General features: G+C 43.6%; 1 protein-coding gene across 2 annotated transcripts in view; it reads right to left on the bottom strand.

Moving 5' to 3' along the window:
- Nucleotides 1-26,150, bottom strand: part of SEMA3E (semaphorin 3E) — a 246,534-nt gene that overhangs the window by 101,535 nt on the left and 118,849 nt on the right. For both annotated transcript variants that reach the window (XM_068272670.1, XM_068272671.1), the window contains exon 2: nucleotides 7,259-7,419. In XM_068272670.1, the coding sequence (XP_068128771.1) occupies nucleotides 7,259-7,419 (161 nt within the window). The remainder of the gene's footprint in view (nucleotides 1-7,258; nucleotides 7,420-26,150) is intronic.

Raw genomic sequence — 26,150 nt, 5'->3', positions numbered from 1 at the left:
CTCCAACGTCGTCTTCCAGATCTTGTCGGCCGACCTCCTGCAATTGCAACCCCTCCTGCCCAAATTGCTCTGGGATTTGGGTTTCCGAGTCCTCTTCGGACTCGCCTTGTATTTCAGTGCGCGGTGCATTTCCCACAGTTAACGGTTGTGAATCCAGGCACAACATTTCTGGCTGTTCCTCCATTGACCTTTGAAAGGTGGAAGTTTGTTGGGCTGGGAATAGCTCCTGCGAATACCCCATTGTGTCCTGAGGTAATTCATCGGACTGGTTATCTGGCAGTTGTGTGCGTGGTGTCGCTGCCGGTTGTGTCAGCTTTGTGCCCACTGGCTCCTTGTAACTGGCTGAGGACTCGGACCTCGTGCGTGATGTGCTGGTGCTGCTTAACCCACTGCTGGACGCTTGAGAGGTCATCCAAGTAATTATCTGGTCCTGTTCTTTTGGATTTGTGAGGGTTGTTGTCCTGGACAACATGGGCGGTATTGAGTGGGTTTTCTTGGGTGCTCCCCTGTGGCCTGTACGTGAACCGTCAGGGGAAACACCTCTTCCCTTGCCCCTCCCTCTTTCACCGGATTTCTTCCTCATTTCACTTATCCTTACAGTACACGCTGACTGGCAGCAGTACAGTGGCAGTACAGAAATGCTATACAGTACCACTATTCCCAGCAGCGACACAGAGCACAATGCTATACAGTGACGGGTGAGCGGTGTACCACTATTCCCAGCAGCGACACAGAGCACAATGCTATACAGTGACGGGTGAGCGGTGTACCACTATTCCCAGCAGCGACACAGAGCACAATGCTATACAGTGACGGGTGAGCGGTGTACCACTATTCCCAGCAGCGACACAGAGCACAATGCTATACAGTGGCGAACGAGCGGTGTACCACTATTCCCAGCAGACACAGAACAGTACACAGAATGCTATATAGTGTGGCTGAACGAGCGGTGTACCACTATTCCCAGCAGACACAGAACAGTACACAGAATGCTATATAGTGTGGCTGAACGAGCGGTGTACTACTGTTCCCAGCAGACACAGAACAGTACACAGAATGCTATATAGTGTGGCTGAACGAGCGGTGTACTACTGTTCCCAGCAGACACAGAACAGTACACAGAATGCTATATAGTGTGGCTGAACGAGCGGTGTACTACTGTTCCCAGCAGACACAGAACAGTACACAGAATGCTATATAGTGTGGCTGAACGAGCGGTGTACCACTGTTCCCAGCAGACACAGAACAGTACACAGAATGCTATATAGTGTGGCTGAACGAGCGGTGTACCACTGTTCCCAGCAGACACAGAACAGTACACAGAATGCTATATAGTGTGGCTGAACGAGCGGTGTACCACTATTCCCAGCAGACACAGAACAGTACACAGAATGCTATATAGTGTGGCTGAACGAGCGGTGTACTACTGTTCCCAGCAGACACAGAACAGTACACAGAATGCTATATAGTGTGGCTGAACGAGCGGTGTACTACTGTTCCCAGCAGACACAGAACAGTACACAGAATGCTATATAGTGTGGCTGAACGAGCGGTGTACCACTATTCCCAGCAGACACAGAACAGTACACAGAATGCTATATAGTGTGGCTGAACGAGCGGTGTACCACTGTTCCCAGCAGACACAGAACAGTACACAGAATGCTATATAGTGTGGCTGAACGAGCGGTGTACTACTGTTCCCAGCAGACACAGAACAGTACACAGAATGCTATATAGTGTGGCTGAACGAGCGGTGTACTACTGTTCCCAGCAGACACAGAACAGTACACAGAATGCTATATAGTGTGGCTGAACGAGCGGTGTACTACTGTTCCCAGCAGACACAGAACAGTACACAGAATGCTATATAGTGTGGCTGAACGAGCGGTGTACCACTATTCCCAGCAGACACAGAACAGTACACAGAATGCTATATAGTGTGGCTGAACGAGCGGTGTACTACTGTTCCCAGCAGACACAGAACAGTACACAGAATGCTATATAGTGTGGCTGAACGAGCGGTGTACTACTGTTCCCAGCAGACACAGAACAGTACACAGAATGCTATATAGTGTGGCTGAACGAGCGGTGTACTACTGTTCCCAGCAGACACAGAACAGTACACAGAATGCTATATAGTGTGGCTGAACGAGCGGTGTACCACTGTTCCCAGCAGACACAGAACAGTACACAGAATGCTATATAGTGTGGCTGAACGAGCGGTGTACCACTGTTCCCAGCAGACACAGAACAGTACACAGAATGCTATATAGTGTGGCTGAACGAGCGGTGTACTACTGTTCCCAGCAGTGACACACAATGACTGGGGGGGACCCTGGCTAGCGTGGCTGGAGCGCGAACTACCCTGCCTGCCTACCCAAAGCTAAACCCACAGACAAATGGCGGAGATATGACGTGGTTCGGGTATTTATTTACCCGAACCACGTGACAGTTCGGCCAATCAGAGCGCGTTCGGGTCCGAACCACGTGACCCGTTCGGCCAATCACAGCGCTAGCCGAACGTTCGGGGAACGTTCGGCCATGCGCTCTTAGTTCGGCCATATGGCCGAACGGTTTGGCCGAGCACCGTCAGGTGTTCGGCCGAACTCGAACATCACCCGAACAGGGTGATGTTCTGCAGAACCCGAACAGTGGCGAACACTGTTCGCCCAACACTAGTGTATACCATTGTCTGTATTATTTTGTACTCCATGTTTGTTTCTTACTTTGTTTAGCACCATGGAATACGTTGGCACTTTATACATCAATAATAATAAAAATAATAATCATTATGCATATTGATGTATCACTAAAGGAGAGAAATTGAAATCATAACAAAAAAGTAAAGAGCAAATAAGCTACATCTAAGAGCCACCTGATACCTTCAGGGCCCAAAAACTTGCTTCTAGTTTTGTTTTTTAAAATAGATATGTGTAGTAAATTGTTGGATGTACTAACCTATTGTCTTTAGTTAATCAGTTTTGCAACATCATCAATGTTATCACTCAACAGAATATGTCTCTAATACTAGCCCCAAAGCTGCACTTACCCCAACTAGTAAGAATAAAAACATGTTTAAGTTCAGCCTAGGTCCTCAGTAGATTTTATTCCACCCTTTAATAGTTATAATTTATGCTCTCATTTTTTATTAATACATTAAAAAAAAATTGATTCAATTGACATTTTTCTGCTGTAATTTTAATGCCACTTGCCACAATGCCCAAAAATTGGACAACCTAAAGCTCAATTACTGTGATCCCTTGCCTCTTGAGCACATATTTAATATGTACAATTCATTGATGCTGTAATTGTATTACCTTTGTTTCAGCCAAACAAAAGGGACCTCTATTGAATGTATTGAATGACACTTTCTTTTGCCTGAAGTAGTGAGCTTAGACAATGAAACGTGTTGCCAGTGCATAATAAATTGTCATTTTTTTATATGAAGTTGTCATTGCTGAGATATTTCTTGTTTTAGTAGTTTTTTTAACATAGTTTTTTATATCCTTGGGTGACTCTTACCCCCCATTTGTGCTTCTCACCCTCCTTTGGAGGGGTGATATTGGTCTTAGGTGGCCTGGCTGCATCTAGTATCAGATATTTTTAATTAGAGAGCGACTGCATTCAGTACCCTCTGGACACCTGAGTGAAGTCCGGGTTGTATATGTTCACCTGCCTCAAGTGGTTGGTTGCTCCTCCTGCAACCTTCCTTTGTGAGCATTTTCTTTTTCCCACATACACTATAGTTCCCATCTAGGGAGAGTGGTGGAGATGCTCAGGTTAAGTTGCAAGGAACCATCGCCTGAATGGTCTTGCGTGTTTACTGAGGTGTATAAGTCAAGCTTGAAGTAGGACTGTTCAACTGCTTTATGTGGAAGAAATGTTCACTGTACATCTTAATCACGATTAGTGCTTGGACTGTGTAGCACTGTCTTTTGTATAATGATGTTCTATATTTTTCAGCATGGGGTTTGAAATGTTTTGCAATCTGAACACTTTCAAAAATGTGTTTCTGAATGGATTTCTTATGAATCACAAGTGCCTGAAAGTTCATGGATTATGTAGGATTTATTAGAAAAGACATATTTTACTTCTTTCATCAATGCAAACCTCAAGCACAACACTCAGTAGGAAAGGTGATTATCTCAAAGGAAATCTAAAGAAAGACAAACTCACGTTTTTACTGATGTAATTCTGGTTGGCAAGTTCAGGCTTATATTCCACAAACAGTAAATCTGTCATTTATTCCTAAATCTAGTCCAGAGTCATAAATATACAGTCATGGCTGACTTACAAGACTCCCAAGCGAAAGTAACATTTGTTCTAAAAGGCACATGCATTTATACTACAGCCATTTACTGTAGTATGTTGATATGGTTATGAGTCAGAGAAAAAGATCACAGTGCCTGTAGCATTGAACTTCAGGGAAATATAGCCTGTTGCATTCATAGGGGGTGCAGAGAGATTGATCTTCTGTAGGAAAAATAATTAAACCGGATTCTAGCACAGAGACTTGACTAAATAAATTGTACTTATTTTTCAGTGGGGTTGAAATGTCAAAAATGTAACTTACATGACTGAATTTCTAATTTAAAGAGAAACTCCGACCAAGAATTTAACTTTATCCCAATCAGTAGCTGATGCCCCCTTTTACATGAAAAATCTATTGCATTTCACAAACAGACCATCAGGGGGCGCTGTATGACTGATATTGTGGTGAAACTCCTCCCACAAGAAGCTCTGGGTACCGCGGTACTCTGGGCAAACTGCCACAATGCAACAATGTTCACAGACAGGACATGGCTGTTTACAGCTGTCTGTAACAGCCAGAACAGCTAGAAACAGCTACATAACCTGCCCACAGTAACAATGTCACCATGTAATACATGTCAGAATGTGAATCTGGGAGAGGAAAGATTTTACAATGAGCAAACACTGACTAAATCATTTATACATAATTATTGTAAAAATGAAGCACTTTTTTATTACATTATGTTCACTGGAGTTCCTCTTTAAATGGAAAACATTTCAGTCCTATTGTTTACAGTGAACCTGTCTCTAAAAGCATGTATTCCCAAGATTTGGGGTGCTTAATTGCTAAAATGATGCCAGCCCTGTATGGAGTGATGGGAACAGATGATGCCGATCTCACAGTTTTGAAGTATGGGACTTAAATGTAGAGCAGGGGACAGACACTGCTGCAGCAGAGACATGCAAAATAAAGCAATTTCAAGCAATCTTTCAAACTGTTTCATAAGTGAGAGGCAATGAATGTCATTAACTGAAATATATTGGGGAAACCTTTATTCAATGCCTTTAACCAGTTCGCATTCAGTCGTTTTTCGCTTCATGCATCCGAACAATGTTCACCTCCCATTCATTAGCCTATAACTTTATTACTACTTATCACAATGAACTGATCTATATCTTGTTTTTTCCGCCACCAATTAGGCTTTCTTTGGGGGGTACATTTTACTAAGAGCCACTTTACTGTAAATGCATTTTAAAAGGAAGAATAAGAAAAAAACGGAAACAAATCATTATTTCTCACTTTTCGGCAATTATAGTTTTAAAATAATACATGCCTCCATAATTAAAACCCATGTATTGTATATGCCCATTTGTCCCGGTTATTACACCATTTAAATTATGTCCCTAACACAATGTATGGCAACAATATTTTATTTGGAAATAAAAGTGCATTTTTTCCGTTTTGCATTCATCACTATTTACAAGCTTATAATAGAAAAAAAAAGAAATATTTCATCTTTACATAGATATTTAAAAAGTTTAGACCCTTAGGTAAATATTTGTGTTTTTTTTTTTTATTGTAATGTTTTTTTGTTTTTTTTTAATTAAACATTTTATGTGGGTATTTTTGGGAGGGTGGGATTGAAATTGTATTTATTTTTGTAAATATATGTGTATTTTTATTTTTATTTAACATTTAGATGTAGTTTACTTTTTGGCCACAAGATGGCAGCCATGAGTTGTTTACAGTGACGTCACTCTAAGCGTAACACGAACGCTTAGAGCGACATAGGAAGCAGAAAAAGCGTAGCTTCCGAGAGAAGCTGTCGCTTTTTCTGCGGGGGAGAGGAATCAGTGATCGGGCACCGTTGCCCGATTCACTGATTCACTGGCTAACAAACCGCCGGCCGGGAGCGCGCATGCACGCGCGCGATCGGCCACGTGGACGCGCAGGAGCGCACATGGCTTCCCGGACGTGAGTTTCACGTCCAGGAATGTCAAATAGTTAAGAAGTCTATTGGGATGGCTGAAAATCATTAGTAAAAAAAACAATCATTGGAAATCTCAAGCCTAATGCTAACCATTTTCAGTAGATTAGTCAGTAGAATGAATACAAGTGTAGACTTAACTATGTTTGATCTTTTTGTCAATCATAAATTACTTAGGAAAGGCCACCATTTTTCATCAGAACATCACAATTGGGTGCTGGGAGTGCTAACAGGAGCAGACAGACATGACACTGTGTGGCAGCCCAATAGCTTTGTACTGCATCATCTGATATCAAGTGTTCATGCTGGTAACTAAGGAATCAAACAATATCAGTCAGATACCAAAGTGATCTAAAGCTTTGCACACATTGTAGTTAGCAGTTGGCCAAGGCAGTCATTTGGCACTATTTAATTGGAGCAGGGGTCCCCAAACATTTTGGGTTGAGGGCTGGGTCAACATACTTCAAACTGCTAGGGGGCCGAAGTGTACACAAAATGAAGTCTTTAGGGGCCAGACAGTGAAGCATACCCAGGTGACAACCTGCAGTCCAATTGGACAGCAGTGTCACCTGAAGTAGAATTGGAATTACTGCTTTCTGGCTGTCATGTGGATGGGTGGCGCCAGCCCTATTCTATATGCAGACTACCAATATTTAAAGATGTAGCTGACCACATCTATAAGTAATACATTTTGTGTGTGGGGGGCCGGTAAAAAAGCCTCAGGGGGCCAAATTCGGCCCACTGGCCTTAGTTTGAGGACCACTGAATTGGAGAATTTAGCTTGTATACAGTTGCCCAGCAACATTGTTAAAAAATTCATCATGATAGATCACAAAACATAAATTGTGAATAACATTTAAATGCCACACCTATGATTGTAAGGTGGCCTTACCAGTAGCATAATGAGTGCAGCCATACTTGTAGAAGAGGGTATAAAACGTCAAACATTAGTTGGGAAAGAGAAATCCTCCCTTAATAGAAAGGAATATGCACAACAAATGGAAATGGAAGACTTTTACCTCTTTGTATTTCTCATTGACATGTTCCAAACCGAGTGAATACACAAAATCTTTGCCTCCCACAAACAGTCTTTCTTGATATTCATCCAAGTGCATGGTACAAAGGTCGAGAACACCATGTGGGCTTTGGAAAAGTGAAGTCCTGTTTAAATCATGAAGCTCTGAAACAAAAAAACATTGAATGAATACATTACTTTTATATTTAAAAGTTCAATGAGTTAAAATACCTGAGAGCATGCTATCTGTTTTTAGTGAAGCTAATGAATTAATTAAACAACTAAAGGGGTATACATTCCATTGCCTAGGTTAAATATACAGTAAAAGCATACCATCAAACATTAATAGCACATATAATTTAGCTTTACCTAATAAGGGTACAATACCACCTTGCATACTCATGTAGTCCTGACATTGTTGTTAGGAAATTCACTGCCAACAATTAAGTATAAGTAATTTACTGATGTGGACATTTTAGAGCATCGTTTAGTACTTACTGTAGATATAAACCATGTGGCCCACATAATGTATACAGTCTTTGTAGTTATTGATGCATTTTATCCAATGAAAGCATAAAGTAACTTGAATATCCCATGTATAATTAAGTTTAGTCAAAGTTAAATGTCCCACTTCATTAATCATGAGTGAAAACATTTTAATCTACTGTACTATACCACCATTTCTTCTCAGCAAAAAGTACAAAAGAAAGTGACCCCCCCCCCCCCAAAAAAAAAATGTGTTTTCATACACAGGAGCAACAAAAAGGGAAATGTTGGTAAAAACTCAACACAAATGTTTAACCACTTAATGACAAGCTAACTTATAAAAACATCCTGCTGGAGCCTCTTAATGGCTCCAGGACGTTTTTATAAGTCAGACAGTGCTGCTGCCACTGTGCGCGTGCACGTGCATTCCCATGCATGTTCACGTGAAAATAGTGAAGAAAAAATACCAAAGAAAAAATACACCTTTATTTCCAAATACTATATTGTCACCATACTTTGTCCTAGGGACATAATTAAAATTTTGTGATAGCCAGAACAAATAGGTAGATAAAATGTGTGGGTTTAATGCACAGTAGCAGTGTTTATATTAAAACTATAGGGGATGAAATTGGAGAAATAGTGTATTTTTTTCATTTTTTCCTTGTTTTTCCCTTTAAAATGCATAGAAATAAAGTAATTACTGAAAACAAATATCAACCCCAAGAGTCCAATTGGTGGTGAAAAAAACAAGATATAGATCATTTCATTGTTATTAGTAGTGATTAAGCTATTGGCAAATGAAAGGGATAAGCACTGAAAGCTGAAAATCGCTCTTGTCCGTTAGGGTAAAAACGTCTTTAGGGTGAAGTGATTAATAATGACGTGATTTGCATGTTTTCATAAGACTGCAAGTAATATTAGAAAAGCAGTAAAGCATACGTATAAATGCATTGCCACCATGCCAGTTTTTTTTTACTATTTATTCTTTCTAAAATAAATGCTTCGCTTCTACAGTTAATATATCTATGGTAAAAAAAAACTATATACTGTATAATGTACCAAGGCTTATGTAAAAATACGTTAGAGGAGTAGCCCACAATGACTAGGTATTGCATCATAACAAAGGGGGTGAAAAAGATTTTATAATATACCAAAAATTGTAGAAATCCATTTAGAAGAGCAGCTCATAATAACTAGATGATTTCTCAGATTGATAGAGGAGAGAAGAAAGTTTTATAATCATCTGAGTTCTGAAAGGCTTGCCAGGTAGTCCACTTTAGGTTATATTCCTCCATTCTATCCCTCTGCATTCTTCCATGCTCCTTATCTGATTAACTCTTACCAGCAATTCCTTTACCAGGTGGGATCTGTTTGCTTCCATTTCAAGGGGATATGACTTAGCCGCATTCAGCAGGTAAGGGGTCATTTTCCTCTTATATTTTCCTTTTATAGAAACTTCTGATAGGTGGAGAAGAGTGGACCATGCATTCTTAGGAATACAAATAAATGACAATACCTGATCCCAGTAACCACTTATTCTAGGGCACTCTCAGAAAAGATGGATCAGAGACCAGACCAAATCCTCTCCATCATTGTTCATCTAGTTATGGGAACATCTTGGCGGCCCTGACTGGTGTTCTGTACTAGTGTTGGGCGAACATCTAGATGTTCGGGTTCGGGCCGAACAGGCCGAACATGGCCGCGATGTTCGGGTGTTCGACCCGAACTCCGAACATAATGGAAGTCAATGGGGACCCGAACTTTTGTGGTTTGTAAAGCCTCCTTACATGCTACATACCCCAAATTTACAGGGTATGTGCACCTTGGGAGTGGGTACAAGAGGAAAAAAAAATTTAGCAAAAAGAGCTTATAGTTTTTGAGAAAATCGATTTTAAAGTTTCAAAGGGAAAACTGTCTTTTAAATGCGGGAAATGTCTGTTTTCTTTGCACAGGTAACATGCTTTTTGTCGGCATGCAGTCATAAATGTAATACATATAAGAGGTTCCAGGAAAAGGGACCGGTAATGCTAACCCAGCAGCAGCACACGTGATGGAACAGGAGGAGGGTGGCGCAGGAGGAGAAGGCCACGCTTTGAGACACAACAACCCAGGCCATGCATGAGGACAAGAAGCGTGCGGATAGCATGCTTTGTACCACCATGCAGTCATAAATGTAATAAAGATAAGTGGTTCAATAAACAGGGACCACGCGGCAACGCTAACCCAGCAGCAGCACACGTGATGGAACAGGAGGAGGCGCAGGAGGAGAAGGCCACGCTTTGTGAGACACAACAACCCAGGCCTTGCATGAGGACAAAAAGCGTGCGGATATAGCAGCAATGCTTTTTGCCGCCATGCAGTCATAAATGTAATACAGATGAGAGGTTCAATAAACAGGGACCGGAAACGCTAAACCATCCCAGATGTTCATCGGTCATGTTACTTGGTTGGGGTCCAGGAGTGTTGCGTAGTCGTTTCCAATCCAGGATTGATTCATTTTAATTTGAGTCAGACGGTCTGCATTTTCTGTGGAGAGGCGGATACGCCGATCTGTGATGATGCCTCCGGCAGCACTGAAACAGCGTTCCGACATAACGCTGGCTGCCGGGCAAGCCAGCACCTCTATTGCGTACATTGCCAGTTCGTGCCAGGTGTCTAGCTTCATGCCCGGTTTCAGGTCCAGCGGTGCCAGCCACAAATCCGTCTGTTCCTTTATTCCCCTCCAAATTTCCTCCCCTGTGTGCTGCTTATCCCCAAGGCAGATCAGCTTCAGCAACGCTTGCTGACGCATGCCAACAGCTGTGCTGCACTGCTTCCACGATCCTACTGCTGCTGGTGCTGGGTTAGCATTTCCGGATGAGGTACAGCTTTGAGATGCGTTGGAGGAGAAGGAGTCAGAGAGGTAGGTGCTGCTGTTGTTATCCAGCTGTTTGCGGCGTGGGCAACACCCGCGCCGTAGCAGGTGAGGAATCGCTGCCAGGCTCCACAAGGTTCACCCAGTGCGCGGTAAGGGAGATGTATCGACCCTGGCCGAACGCACTCGTCCAGGTGTCAGTGGTGAGGTGAACCTTGCAGGCAACGGCATTCTTCAAGCTTCGGGTTATTTAGCTGACCACGTGCTCATGCAACTCAGGCACTGCAGAGCGCGCAAAGTGGTAGCGGCTGGGAACCACGTAACGTGGGATGGCCACTGACATCATGCCCTTGAAGCTGTTTGTCTCCACCACTCGATATGGCAGCATTTCGCAGGCCAGAAGCTTGGCTATGCTGGCTGGCTGTTACTGCCACGGCCCGGGGGTCATTTGCTGGCAATTTCCTCTTGTGCTCAAACATCTCAGAGACAGACAACTCAACCGTAGCGCTGCACACCGAAGGGCTGTTGGTTGTTGTGTTTGATGAACACTGGGAGACCTCAAGAGCACTAGTCCGGAAAGTGACAGTGTCAGCATCGTCTGATGTTTGTGAATGTTGTGAACCACGCAATGGCTGGGCTACTGCTGCTGCTGAGGCGGGTCTGGTGGTGAGTCTGGTGAACCCAAGGGAGGCAGTGTTGCTGGTGGTACCCTGTCCTGCCGCGTTTGCCCACAGAGTGGGATGTTTGGATAGAATGTGGCGGCTCATGCTGGTGGTGGAGAGGTTGTTAATACTTTTCCCCCTGCTCAGGCGGGTCTTGCACACCTTGCAAATCGCCATGGTAACATCCTCAGTGCAGTCTTCAAAGAAAGCCCAGACTTTAACTGGCTGAGGACTCGGACCTCGTGCGTGATGTGCTGGTGCTGCTTAACCCACTGCTGGACGCTTGAGAGGTCATCCAAGTAATTATCTGGTCCTGTTCTTTTGGATCTGTGAGGGTTGTTGTCCTGGACAACATGGGCAGTATTGAGTGGGTTTTCTTGGGTGCTCCCCTGTGGCCTGTACGTGAACCGTCAGGGGAAACACCGCTTCCCTTGCCCCTCCCTCTTTCACCGGATTTCTTCCTCATTTCACTTATCCTTAAAGTACACGCTGACTGGCAGCAGTACAGTGGCAGTACAGAAATGCTATACAGTGGTGGGTGAGCGGTGTACCACTATTGTCAGCAGTGACACAGAGCACAATGCTATACAGTGGCGGGTGAGCGGTGTACTACTGTTCCCAGCAGACACAGAGTGGAAGTAAACACAATGCTATATAGTGTGGCTGAGCCGTGTACACAGAGTGGCATTAAACACAATGCTATATAGTCTGCTATATAGTCACCCCGAACAGGGTGATGTTCTGCAGAACCCGAACAGTGGCAAACACTGTTCGCCCAACACTACTGGGAGGGAACGCAGATTTTAGTACCTAAACACACGATACAACATGTTTTCCGGGGTCGGACTCTGAGGCACATACAGATGGTCCCGATCATCATCCTCATCATACAACTCTTCTCCTGAGTCTGACCCACCCACCACCTCTGCCACCCCAACATCCCCAGACACAGACCCCTCATCGTCCTCAACATTAACTTGGGATGCTGGACTGAGCCAGACCTCCTCCTCCACATCAGGCCCCATCATCTCCTCAATGGCAGCCCTCATTAATCGCTCTGGCGACGGACTGATGGACACAACGTTCTCCTCCGGGGAGGGCTGCTGCTGACCACTGGCTGCTGGGGTGGATGTTATAGCTTGCGTGGGGCGTTGGCTGTTGCTGTTGTTGGGAGTGCTGCTCACAGCGGAGGTCTCTGGGGAACTCATGTTGAGCTCATATAGTGGTTGACGGTGAGTGGAGTATTACTGATCCCAGCAATATACACACTGACTGGCAGAGTACGCAATGCTATATAGTGTGGCTGAGCGGTGTACACAGAGTGGCAGTAAACACAATGCTATATAGTCTGGCTGAGCGAGCGGTGTACTACTGTTCCCAGCAGAATCAGAGTGGCAGTAAACAATGGTATATAGTCTGGCTGAGCGGTGTACACAGAGTGTCAGTAAACAATGGTATATAGTCTGGCTGAGCGAGCGGTGTACTACTGTTCCCAGCAGAATCAGAGTGGCAGTAAACAATGGTATATAGTCTGGCTGAGCGGTGTACACAGAGTGTCAGTAAACAATGGTATATAGTCTGGCTGAGCGGTGTACACACAATGCTATATAGTCTGCTATATAGTGTCAGTAAACAATGGTATATAGTCTGGCTGAGCGAGCGGTGTACTACTGTTCCCAGCAGAATCAGAGTGGCAGTAAACAATGGTATATAGTCTGGCTGAGCGGTGTACACAGAGTGTCAGTAAACAATGGTATATAGTCTGGCTGAGCGAGCGGTGTACTACTGTTCCCAGCAGAATCAGAGTGGCAGTAAACAATGGTATATAGTCTGGCTGAGCGGTGTACACAGAGTGTCAGTAAACAATGGTATATAGTCTGGCTGAGCGGTGTACACACAATGCTATATAGTCTGCTATATAGTGTCAGTAAACAATGGTATATAGTCTGGCTGAGCGAGCGGTGTACTACTGTTCCCAGCAGAATCAGAGTGGCAGTAAACAATGGTATATAGTCTGGCTGAGCGGTGTACACAGAGTTTCAGTAAACAATGGTATATAGTCTGGCTGAGCGGTGTACACAGAGTGTCAGTAAACAATGGTATATAGTCTGGCTGAGCGGTGTACACAGAGTGGCAGTAAACACAATGCTATATACTCTGGCTGAGCGAGCGGTGTACTACTGTTCCCAGCAGACACAGAACAGTAAACAGAATGCTATATAGTGTGGCTGAGCGAGCGGTGTACCACTATTCCCAGCAGACACAGAACAGTAAACATAATGCTATATAGTGTGGCTGAGCGAGCGGTGTACCACTATTCCCAGCAGACACAGAACAGTAAACAGAATGCTATATAGTGTGGCTGAGCGAGCGGTGTACCACTATTCCCAGCAGACACAGAACAGTGAACAGAATGCTATATAGTGTGGCTGAGCGAGCGGTGTACCACTATTCCCAGCAGACACAGAACAGTGAACAGAATGCTATATAGTGTGGCTGAGCGAGCGGTGTACCACTATTCCCAGCAGACACAGAACAGTGAACAGAATGCTATATAGTGTGGATGAGCGAGCGGTGTACCACTATTCCCAGCAGACACAGAACAGTAAACAGAATGCTATATAGTGTGGCTGAGCGAGCGGTGTACCACTATTCCCAGCAGACACAGAACAGTGAACAGAATGCTATATAGTGTGGCTGAGCGAGCGGTGTACCACTATTCCCAGCAGACACAGAACAGTGAACAGAATGCTATATAGTGTGGCTGAGCGAGCGGTGTACCACTATTCCCAGCAGACACAGAACAGTAAACAGAATGCTATATAGTGTGGCTGAGCGAGCGGTGTACCACTATTCCCAGCAGACACAGAACAGTAAACAGAATGCTATATAGTGTGGCTGAGCGAGCGGTGTACCACTATTCCAAGCAGACACAGAACAGTGAACAGAATGCTATATAGTGTGGCTGAGCGAGCGGTGTACCACTATTCCCAGCAGACACAGAGTGGCAGTAAACAGAATGCTATATAGTGTGGCTGAGCGAGGTACACAGAGTGGCAGTAAACAGAATGCTATATAGTGTGGCTGAGCAAGCGGTGTACTACTATTCCCAGCAGACACAGAGTGGCAGTAAACAGAATGCTATATAGTGTGGCTGAGCGAGGTACACAGAGTGGCAGTAAACAGAATGCTATATAGTGTGGCTGAGCAAGCGGTGTACTACTGTTCCCAGCAGTGACACAATGACAGGGGGGACCCTGGCTAGCGTGGCTGGAGCGCGAACTACCCTGCCTGCCTACCCAAAGCTAAACCCACAGACAAATGGCGGAGATATGACGTGGTTCGGGTATTTATTTACCCGAACCACGTGACCGTTCGGCCAATCAGAGCGCGTTCGGGTCCGAACCACGTGACCCGTTCGGCCAATCACAGCGCTAGCCGAACGTTCGGGGAACGTTCGGCCATGCGCTCTTAGTTCGGCCATATGGCCGAACGGTTTGGCCGAGCACCGTCAGGTGTTCGGCCGAACTCGAACATCACCCGAACAGGGTGATGTTCTGCAGAACCCGAACAGTGGCGAACACTGTTCGCCCAACACTATTCTGTACCACCATGAGACAAATGTATCATTTAATTCTCAGTATCTAACACTATTTGCTGTTTTATGTATTAACTGAAAAATATTTCCCTTTTGATGGTCATCTAGTGATGCCCCCAAGTCCCTCTACCATGTATTAATTGAAAAGGGAATCCCTCCAACAAGTATTTAAGTGTTAGTTGGCAGAATCTAGAAATTAAATTTGCAGGTGGGGAAATTAACATAAATATCCGCTCAAATTCAGATAGGTTCAATTCAGATCTCACTTGAAGTTTGTGGAGATTTAAAAAAATCCATACATTGAGAGATCAGTAAGTATGGAGAGGCTGGGATGAATTCAAGTCACCCCCCCCCCCCCCTTTAAAAATGGACCAGTCTCACAACCCATGCCATTTTCCATGTTCAAAAAATAATTCTCAAGGCTAGGGTGAAAAAAGGAAATCTCTCCAGCGGGATGAGGGGTGAAATCCCAGATGACCATTGATATTTAAATTTGGTACCATCCGAAACATCCAATGCACTTTTGGTGCAGCTAGATAGTATATGCAAAATACCTCTCATTTCCCCTGACAAATTCTTCCTAGACATTATTTGTTCTAGACCTACCCAACATTCTTTTCTCCAGTTGAATGACCAGTCCACCATTCTGCTCAAAGAAATAGCCTGATGATATGTTTTAAGCTCTGGTAATGAAAGTCCCCCTTTTTCTGTAGGTTTAATTAGAATGTGGTATGATCTCTTCAAGGGATTTTACTGTTTCACACAAATCTAATAAACATTGATCTAAAAACTTTAAAGAACTGGTTTGGGAAGTTAATTGGGAGCATTTATGTGAAAAAACCTTCTGGGGAGAACATTCATCTTTAGACTAAGAATCCTGCCAAACCATGATATTTCAAGTTTTAATCACCAGACAAGATCAGCTCCTATCTCTTCTATTTGTGGTTTAAAATGTAAATTATAAATATCTGGAGTATCATGAGGCATTAGGATCCCAAGATATTAAATATATTATTTTATTATTATTATTTATTGAATTTATAAAGCCAACATATTACGCAGCGCTAGACAATAAAAATATACAGTGATACAAGGATGACAGACATAACAAGGTTATACAACATAGAACAAAGTTATACATGCAAATTGTACAAAATACATGATCATGCAATATGGGCTGGTTAGGTATGCCCAGTAATACAAGTACAGGCTGTCATAGGACAGGAGTACCTGATCCTGCAGATTACACTAGGGAATGGAGGACCCTGCTAGAGGCTTACAATCTAAAGGGTGGGGTGGAAACACTAGGTGGGGCTGTTAAATATTCAGTAGAGAGTTACTGAGTGGTAGGAGGTGGGTAGGCCATCATACAGAGGTGGGTTTTGAGGGCTTGCTTGAATGAGTTGATAGAGGGAGCAAGTCTGATGGGTGGTGGAAGGGCATTCCAGAGGGTGGGGGCAGCACTTGAGAAATCCTGCAGGCGGACATGGGAGTGTGAAATGCGTGGGGGGGTGAGGCGAAGGTCGTTGGAGGATCGGAGGGGGCGACCTGGTGTATACCTGTGAACAATCTCCGAGATGTAGGTAGGGCAGGTTTTGTGCACAGATTTATACGTCAGGCATAGAATCTTGAAAGTTATCCTGAAATGGATAGGGAGCCAGTGCAGGGATTCACAAAGGGGAGATGTGGATGTGGAGCGGTGCAAAGAATGGATGAGTCTTTCAGCCGCATTCATCACTGATTGCAGGGGGGCAGTGCATTTCAAGGGGAGGTCAGAAAGGAGGGAGTTACAGTAATCAATGCGGGAGATGATGAGGTCATGGATGAGCAGTTTGGTCGTGTCCGGAGTTAAGAAGGGGCGGATCTTGGAGATATTACAGAGGTGGAAATTGCAGGCTCTGGTGATGGTTTTGATGTGTGGGATGAAGGAGAGTTCAGAGTCCAAGGTGACACCCAGACAGCAGGCCTGGGAGGTAGGATGAATGGTTGTGTTATCAATTGTCAGGTGGAAATCTGGGAGGGGTGCAGCAGCATGGGGTGGAAAGATCAGGAGCTCAGTTTTGTCTAGGTTAAGCTTCAGGAACCTAGTAGACATCCAGGAGGAAATTGCTGAGAGACACGTGGAGACCTTGTTTATGGTGGTGGATGAGAGATCAGGGGTATAGAGGTAAATCTGCGTGTCATCGGCATAGAGGTGATATTTGAAGCCCAGAGAGGAGATAAGCTTGCCAATTGAGGAAGTGTATATGGAGAAAAGAAGGGGGCCCAGAGCAGAGCCCTGGGGGACCCCAACTGCGAGGGGAAAAGTGGTTGAGGAGGAGCCATTGAAGGAAGTTGTGAAGGAGCGATTGGATAGGTAGGAGGAGATCCAGGTCAAGGCAAGACCATGGATGCCCATGGACTGTAGTGATTGGAGGAGGAGGGGGTGGTCAACAGTGTCAAATGCTGCAGAGAGATCAAGGAGGAGCAGGATGGAATAACTGCCTTTGGCCCTGGCAAGGGTAAGGTCGTTGACCACCTTAGTGAGGTCTGTTTCAGTTGAGTGTGCAGGTCGTAATCCAGACTGTAGGGGGTCAAGTAGGGTATTGGTGTTGATGTATTGGGTAATGCGTTGGTGGACTAGGCGTTCGAGGAGTTTAGAAGCCAAGGGAACGAGGGAGATTGGGCGGTAGTTTGCGGGTAGCGCTGGGTCGAGTGAGGGTTTTTTCAGCAGGGGAAGTACAGTGGCCTGTTTGAATGCTTTGGGGAAGGTGCCTGTGGAAAGGGAAAGATTGAACAAGGAGGTGAGGACTGGGGCCAGGTCAGGGAAGTGGGGACGAAGAGTATTTGTGGGTACAGGATCACAGGGGGAGGAGGAGGGGGGGGGAGCCGCTAGCAGCAGGCTGACTTCATCAATGATGGCAGGAGCAAAAGAGGTGAGGGGTGGATGAGACAGGGGAGCAGCTGGGGTGGAAGGCAAGGGGACTACCTGAGAAGCGTTGGGAAGGGAGGGATGGAGGAGGGAAATTTCATTGCGTATTGTTGCAATTTTGGTGGTGAAATGGTTGGCGAAGTCGTTGGCTGAGAGGGAGGAGCTGGGAGGGGGAGGAGTGGGGTTGAGGAGGGAGTTAAAGGTAGCAAAAAGCTGTCGAGGGTTAGAAGCTTGGGTTCCAATCAGTGATGCAAAGTACCTTTGTTTAGCCTCAGAGAGGGCAGTGTGGAAGAGTAACAGTTTGGCCTTGTAATCTAGGAAGTCAGAATTGAGACGTGATTTCCTCTATTTCCGTTCAACTGCTCTAGTTTCTTTCCTGAGGTTACGTGTGTGGGTGTTGTGCCAAGGTTGGGGGTTGGGGGGCTTGTTAGGGCGGAAGATTGAGGGGGCAGCTTGATCCAAAGCAGAGGAGAGGGCAAGGTTATATTGTGCAGCCGCTCCATTGGGGCATGTTAGAGTGGGTAGGTGGGAGGAGAGGGAGAGAAGGGGACTTGCTAGGACATTGGGGCTGAGATTACAGAGGTCTCTTTGCCATCGACCAGGCTGACGGGTGGGGAGAGATGTTGTTGATGGGGAGATGGTGAAGGTGAGGAGGTGATTATCGGAGATAGGGAAAAGTGCAATGTCCTGGTTACTGAGGGAGGTGGACTTTGAGAATATGAGGTCAAGAGTATGACCAGCGCGGTGGGTGGGGAATTTGTGTGCTGAGAGAGACCAAGGGATTTGGTGAGGGAGAGTAGCTGCTTGGCAGCAGTGGAGATAGGCTCATCAATAGGTAAGTTGAAATCCCCGAGTATGATGGTGGGAAGGTCAGATGACAGGATGTGGGGGAGCCAGGAGGCCAGGTTGTTCAGGAAGAGTGAACTTGGAGCAGATGGGGGGTGATATAGGACCACAATGATGGCTGGGAGAGGTTGGTACAGGCGGATTACATGGGCCTCAAAGGATGAGAAGTGCAGGGAAGGGGGTGGTGAAAGGACCTGGAAGGTGCAGGATGCGGAGAGAAGCAGACCCACTCCTCCTCCAGACCTGTTGTCAGGTCTGGGGGTGTGACTGAGGTACAATCCCCCATAGGAGAGAGCAGCGGCTGCGGTACAGTCAGAGGGGGTGAGCCATGTCTCTGTGAGGGTGAGGAAGGTGAGGGATTTGGAGAGGAAGAGCTCATGGATGGATGTGAGCTTTTTGCGGACAGACCAGAGACCACAAAACAGAGGGAGAGAGTGCCTGGGGGTTGTATGGATGGGAATGAGATTATTATATATAGCTGTTGTCTTACAAATAAACAGTGAAACTTTTATGATGGCTCAATAAAACTTTCTATTTAATGTCACATTCATAGCTTCAGATTGAGATTAGTCGCTTTTAAAAATTGACACTGCGCTATATCTCCCAAATTCCTTTAACCGATTAGGGAGCGAGATACCTGGTTCTAAGATGAAAAATAAAGGATATCATTTACGAAGGCAGAGAGTTTGTGAGCTATAGAGCCAATAACTATACCTTTTACATTTGGATTCTGTCTAATTCTACACAAAAGTGATTCAAGGGTCAGTATGAAAACTATTGGCAACATATAATTAAGCCAGTTTCCCAGTGGGGTAATTACTATTCACCCTCCAGGCTGCCATGGACTCAGAGGGTAAGATGTAATATCTGGCAGCCCAATTATACTGTTTTTAAAGTAATTTGGCTCTATCTTTTGACAGCGCCCAAATTACTGTCTGAGTACCGTTATAGCCGTAATTACTATTACGGCCTATGTTGGTGCTGGCTGTGCCAAAGTCTCCGGTGCTGTTTTTCATTGCTTTGGTGGGCACCCCTGTCTGGCGCCGTTAGACAAGGAGAAGGCATCCAACAGGGCCCCATTAGCTCTCACCTGGGCTGAAGGAGATGTGCATAATGCTTGGATTCAAGCTTAATATACCAGGTCCCAATCCCACATACTCCAGAATAGAACCCAAGACTCTCCAGCTAACCCTGTCAAATGCCTTCTCTCCTGACTGTCCACTATCCTTGCCAACCTAGTCCTCTTCTCCCCAAAAATCCCCAAAGTATGAGAGTCTAGTGTGCTTTTATGTTCTAGTTCTAAATGGGCCCATACACTGGTCGATTTCAGCCATCGATCGTTTGATCGATTCTATGGAATCGATCGATCAGAAATTGATTCTATCAAGTCTATTGATTGATTTGCGGCCAATTTCGATTGATTTCAATCAATTTGATATATCTGACAAGATGGAAAATCTAGGTCATTCTGTTGCTGGCAGCAGATCGATGGCCCATAGAGTTGCATTGGATCTAATGGTACAATAATGCATTCAGATTGATTTCCAATAGATTTCCAATAGATGTAATTCTGAAATTTATAGGAAATCTGTTCCTAGTGTGTGGCACACATCAGATAGATTCCTGTCAAATTCGACTTGACAGGTATCTGAAAGAAATCTATCTAATCTATCTGATGCTCGAATCTGCTGTAAATCTATAAGTGTATGGTCACCTTAATTTATGCTGAATTAGGTCATGTGCTTCTCAGAATTGTTTTGTCTCCCTCCTAGCTCACTGAGGGCCCTTTTCCACCAGCGCGTTTGCGCTGGCTGAATCGCAAAACCGCAAACCGCTAGCGATTTTACAATCGCTACGGTTTGCTTTTTAACATAGGAATCGCGGTAGGTCATTTCCACTACCGCGATTCGCTTTTGTCGGGAACGCGAACGCGCGGCGGAGCGATAATTGCCGCGATTTTGCTATGCAGTGCATAGCATAGCAAAATCGCGGCCGCAAACGTCGGGGGAATCGCCGGTTTTGCGATTCAGCAATCGCTAGCGTTCAGCGTGAACGCTAGCGATTGCAGGTGGAAAAGGGCCCTTAGGGATACGTTCCCCCCTTATTACCCTATCACTGCCTTATGTGCCATCTAAAGGTTCCCTCTTGAGATTTCTTGAGTGTCATTAATGTCAAAGTATTCATATACAGGTAGTCCCTGACTTATGAAAGCCCAACTTACGAATGACCCACCGATACAAATGGCATGGATTCAGTGTTTCCATGGGAAAAAGCCCAAAAGTTTTCAAATTGGACTTGTAGTTTTTGAGAAAATCGTTTTTTAAAAATGTAAAGAAAACATGGCTTTTTAAACTTCTATATGCAGGCACAGATGGCAGAGGTGACACAGAGGGGGACACTGGAGGCACAGGGGAGCACAGAGGAGGTACAGGGGACAGAGATAGCACATTGTTCTGACTTAAGAACAGATTCAGGTTAAGAATGAACCTACAGTTCCTGTCTCGTTCGTTAACCGGGGACTATATATATATATATATATGTGTGTGTGTTTTGTGTATGTTTTACTATTTACATCATCTAGCAGATAGTTATTTAATCGCCAATGCCCCCCTCCCCTCTTGACCACTGTGGAGGTCGTATCCAACTATGCTGGGGCATGGTCTGATATTGTGATATTGCTCACCCGGGCCCCCTTCACCAACCCAAAGTAGTACTGCTCCACAAATAGCGTATCTATTCAAGGTTAAGCTCCATAGACCTGTAAGTGATACAAATAGTTTTTTACTCTAGATAACTTAATTCTCCACACATCTGTTAAATGGGGATTTCTCAGAGATTTTTTGATTATTCTAATGTCTATCTCTGAGCTATGCCTGTGGCCTGATGTGGCATCCAATGCCAGATCACATACCAAGTTTAAAATCCCAACCAAAATGAAACAGCCCTCCCTGCACTCTTCCAGTTGCCTCATTACTTGTTGGAAAAATCAGGCTTGCTGCTTATTTGAGTCATATATTGTGTACATAAACTCACTTCTTGCTGTCAATTCCTCTGTTACCAATTAAACCACTGACTGCAGCAAATATGATAACTATATGAGTAATAAAAAAATAGGAAAGCACATTTTTATTGAATATTATGTCAGAGTTTAATGCCACTTTAGGTTATGATGAGCTTGTCTGGGTTACATTTGCGACATGAAGTGGAAATGTAACATAAAATGTGTCTGTGAATGAGTAAGTATAAGAAAGTTCATTGATGCATGCTTTTATTGCTCCACTCAAATTTTTATTCAATTTTAAATTCCTGCAAAGAAAAAGTATAAAATACAGAATATTTTGGAAATGTTGAGTATGTCAGTGAAATAACTGTATCCAAGTTAAACAAACTTCACTAGCTGTTCTGTTCAATAGCATGTCTCATTTCCTGGTACTGTCATTGTAAAAGCATCTGTGTAATATTTGTGTGACTGTTCGGTGATGCATTTTACTGGTATTCAATAATTTCCACATGTCATTTAAAAAAGACCTTTTATTCACTCTAATTGCATCTTCTAAGGTGATTGGCAAGGTTAATTCTTTAAGCTAAAAATTTCAAATGCATAGTAGGTCAGGCATTGGATTTACTTTCTCTTTGACCTTTTTTTGGAAAAGAATGGTTCCACATTTGATTGCATAGATAAAACATCCTTTGGGTCAGATGTAATGCAGCTTTCTGGTTATGTAATTATTTCCAAAATCCAAATCAAATGATGAAACAACTACTTACCAGGAAAATAAGGCCCAGTCTGCAGTAAGGCAATGCAGGCTTTGGTATAAAGGTTGCAAGGTTAGAGACTAGTGATGGTTGTATGATTTTTCTTGTTTCATCTTGAGAGAAACCTGAGCTGAGAAGAATATGAAAGGAACCATCTCTAATATGCTTTTGAAAATGCTGCTTGTCAGGGAGTTGTATTGATCCTTTGCCTTTAAAGAAACCCAGACTTAAACTACAGAATACTCAGCTAGTAAGTGTTGGCGCAGAACATCTAGGGAAGTATAAGAAGCTAAAAGAGGCCAAAAATCCTTCTTATTATAAGGTAAAAAAACAGAGGGCAGAGGGCATTGCTATAATTCAGCTTAAGTGTGCAACTGTGGTTTCTCATGATTCCTCACTCCCAAATATGCAAATCATTGCTTATGTCCATGATACCCAGGCACATATCCAGAACAGCTGGTGTTAAGTGAGACTATGAGCTTGATTCAATAACCGGCACTAAGTGGGCCTTATGGATTGGGTGCCTTAGCAGAGTTAAAGGGCTTTATCAGAGTTAAGGAGCCTTATCAGAGTTAAGGGGCCTTATTGGTGCCATAGCAGAGTTAAGGGGTCTTATCAGAGTGAAGGGGCCTTATCAGAGTAGCATAGCGAGTGCTACGAACATATGCCTGCTAATTGGCAATGACAAGACCTCCACTCATCCTACCCTGAGCCCCTGCAGGTCCAATCACTTTAAAGGACATTATCCCCACACTTTGATTTGCCCAATATGCTGCCTGTCACTTGACATGCACAAACAACCTGAAGAATCAGAATTCCTCACTGACTCTCACTACTCTGCGTCTCTCATCACTTCACTTTGGTTCCTGCTCCTATTCACTGCAGAAGTGGTATTTCCTCTATAATAGTTCTTATTGATACTTTCCGTTGCATTATATTCTTGGGGGATATGCTGTATAGGTTTGCACTAGCACTTTTTGTCTATATTGGCCATCTTTTTTGCACTAGCACTTTCATTGGCATGCTTCACTCTACTTTTTCACATTTTTGGCAGTTTTTATGGTGTTATCGCCCTTACACCAGCACCGTGTGATATCTATGAATATTAACAAAATTGCACAGATCTATGCATATTTTTTCAGCATTTTTATTGTATGCTACACTGAAAATATTTTTATATTTTTTTCTGTTTTTGCAATCTGTTCTTGAGAGATCGCACATTTTATAGTTAATATATATATATATATATATATATATATATATATATATATATATATATATATATATATATATATATATATATACTGTTTATGCCATTAGTATTACAAGACATTTGGCATAGTTTATTATTATGTTGTATATTAATCTGCATAATAGGAACTATAGAGGCTTGCCTATTCATTATTAGTCTGTATACAGACTTATGGATGTCATGCAACCATACCTTATTTTTAACATTGTTTTTAATCATGCACATATGATACAATAAAGAGTTTCTGAACAGTGAAGCAGGGATTCATTTTGATTTTGTCAATTAGGATTTCGGAGTGGGAATTCTGATTCTTGAGGTTGTTTGTGCATGTCAAGTGACAGGCAGCCTATTGGGCAAATCAAAGTGTGGGGATAATGTCCTTTAATGTGACTGGACCCGCAGGGGCTCAGGGTAGGACGAGTTGAGCTCTTGTCATTGCCGATTAGCAGGCATAAGTTTGTAGCGCTTGCTATGCTACTCTGATAAGGCCCCTTAACTCTGATAAGGCACCAATAAGGCCCCTTAACTCTGATAAGGCACCAATAAGGCCCCTTAACTTTGATAAGGCACAATATTGCTAACTAACCCAGTATTAAGGCTCACTAACCGGCTTAGTGCCGGTTAGTGAATCAAGGCCCATAGCTTATACATTTTACAATGCCACAACAATCCAACATACATACAGCCTGCTTTGGACTTTCTGGTCCTCACCAATGCATGGCATGGATTGATATAGATCTGTGGGATAGGGCTTGGACCAGACGTAAACCTGATCAATATAGGCTAAGTATAAATTACATAATCAGAGTCAACTTCAGTTGAATTACATAATCAGAGTCAACTTCAGTAAAACTGAAAAAGTTTCAAATTGTTTTTGCCTTTAAATATGACCTGGAGAGCGATATTCAAATAATTACTTTCACTGAGAGTGTCACGAAGACATTCTCAGTTTCTGAAGGCAGTCCTTCCCCTTTTGGTCCATTAATGTAATAGATTGCCTCACTGACTAATGGAGTTGCTCAGAAGCTTACCGCTTAGTATTACATTGCTTTATTCCAACTGCCTAAAACTGAAAATTAGACCTTTTATAAATTCAGACATAACATTTTCAAATGGCTATCCTGTTATTTTGTGTTTTTTTTATTGCATGCTCTTTGTATATTTCAATGGGTTTTCAATTTATTGCAGGGCATTATTCTATAGGGAGCCTGAGAAAATCAAATTTAGCATTAATTAAAAATTGGTTTACCATTGAAAATCAAATTCACTTAGTAGACTAGAATCCTTTCTCTCCTGCATTAAACTTTCTAATACACATAATCTGCATATCTATTATGTTACACTTCCATACTAGAGGCTTAATACATTGATTGCACAGGCTCTCTTATGCACACACTTCTCACTTTACATTCACCCCAGAACCACTAGTCCATTTGTTCCCAAATTTCCCAGTTTCAATTTTTTTGGTATAAAATGCAGGTTGAAGCATATACACAGTACGGAGGTGCTCCACAGTATGGAGGTGTATTTATGATTCTTATTTTTCTTTCCTCCACTTATGATTTGTGAAATTCTGCAGACTAAAGCCCAGAGCTATTCTAACTCCTAAATGTACCGATTCCAAAGATTGAAAAATATTAGAGCTTCATTTACTGGATTACATTCAAGCAAAATACAATACAAATTCAAAGGCAGTCCATAAACAATCCAAGAGTCAAGGAGGCTAAACAATTGTATTTGCTTATGAAAAATCCTAATATCTGTAAGCCTTGTCAGGCTATGTCCACAATCAGTCCCTGTGCCCCAAGCTAGTGCCACGGCTCTGAGCCTGGCCCACGGTCTTCACATATAGACAAGCCCCCGCATGAACAGGACACTTTTATTTGTCTCCTGACTATGGTTACCCCAGGTCTTAACGTGTAAGGCATACAGACTGAAGTAGAGTGGATAACCCACCAGAACCCCACTGAGGCAAGTATAGCAAAGTTCAACAGTTCATAAGTATCACACAGGACTAGTACCTTTGATTTAGGATGATAAGGCCCTCGACAACGACTGCCAGTAATGACAGACAGTTCAGGAAACAGGCAATGGTTGATCCAGGCAGTAAACAAGAGAGTCCAAGCAAGGTTAGCATGCAGGAGTATCCAAGTAACAAGCAAAGGTCGGTCCAGGTAGCAAGCAGGAATGTCCAGGTAACAAACAAGGGTCAGTCCAGGCAGCAGGCAAGAGTATCCAGGTAACAAGCAAGGGTTAACAGTAGCAGAAAAGAATGGTTAAATGCAAGTCAAGGTCAATTCCAGATAATTCAGATAGTATGAGTACGCACCCAGCAACTAGCCACAGCTATGTTTATCACGGGCGATGACTGGTAGCACTCTGCATGTTTAAATATAACTTCCATCCAATCAGTGGCCGGCCACACTCCGCACATCCAATCACAGCAGACACCTGCCTGAATGTCAGCTGAATAATCAGCTGATGCTTGTGCTGTCAGCTGACCGCAGTCAGCTGACAATTGTTTACCTTTG

Source organism: Hyperolius riggenbachi, chromosome 3 (genome assembly GCF_040937935.1).
Source record: "Hyperolius riggenbachi isolate aHypRig1 chromosome 3, aHypRig1.pri, whole genome shotgun sequence".
NCBI lineage: Eukaryota > Metazoa > Chordata > Amphibia > Anura > Hyperoliidae > Hyperolius > Hyperolius riggenbachi.
The sequence above is the reverse complement of the archived record's forward strand: the minus strand, read 5'-3'. Positions and strand labels throughout refer to the sequence as shown.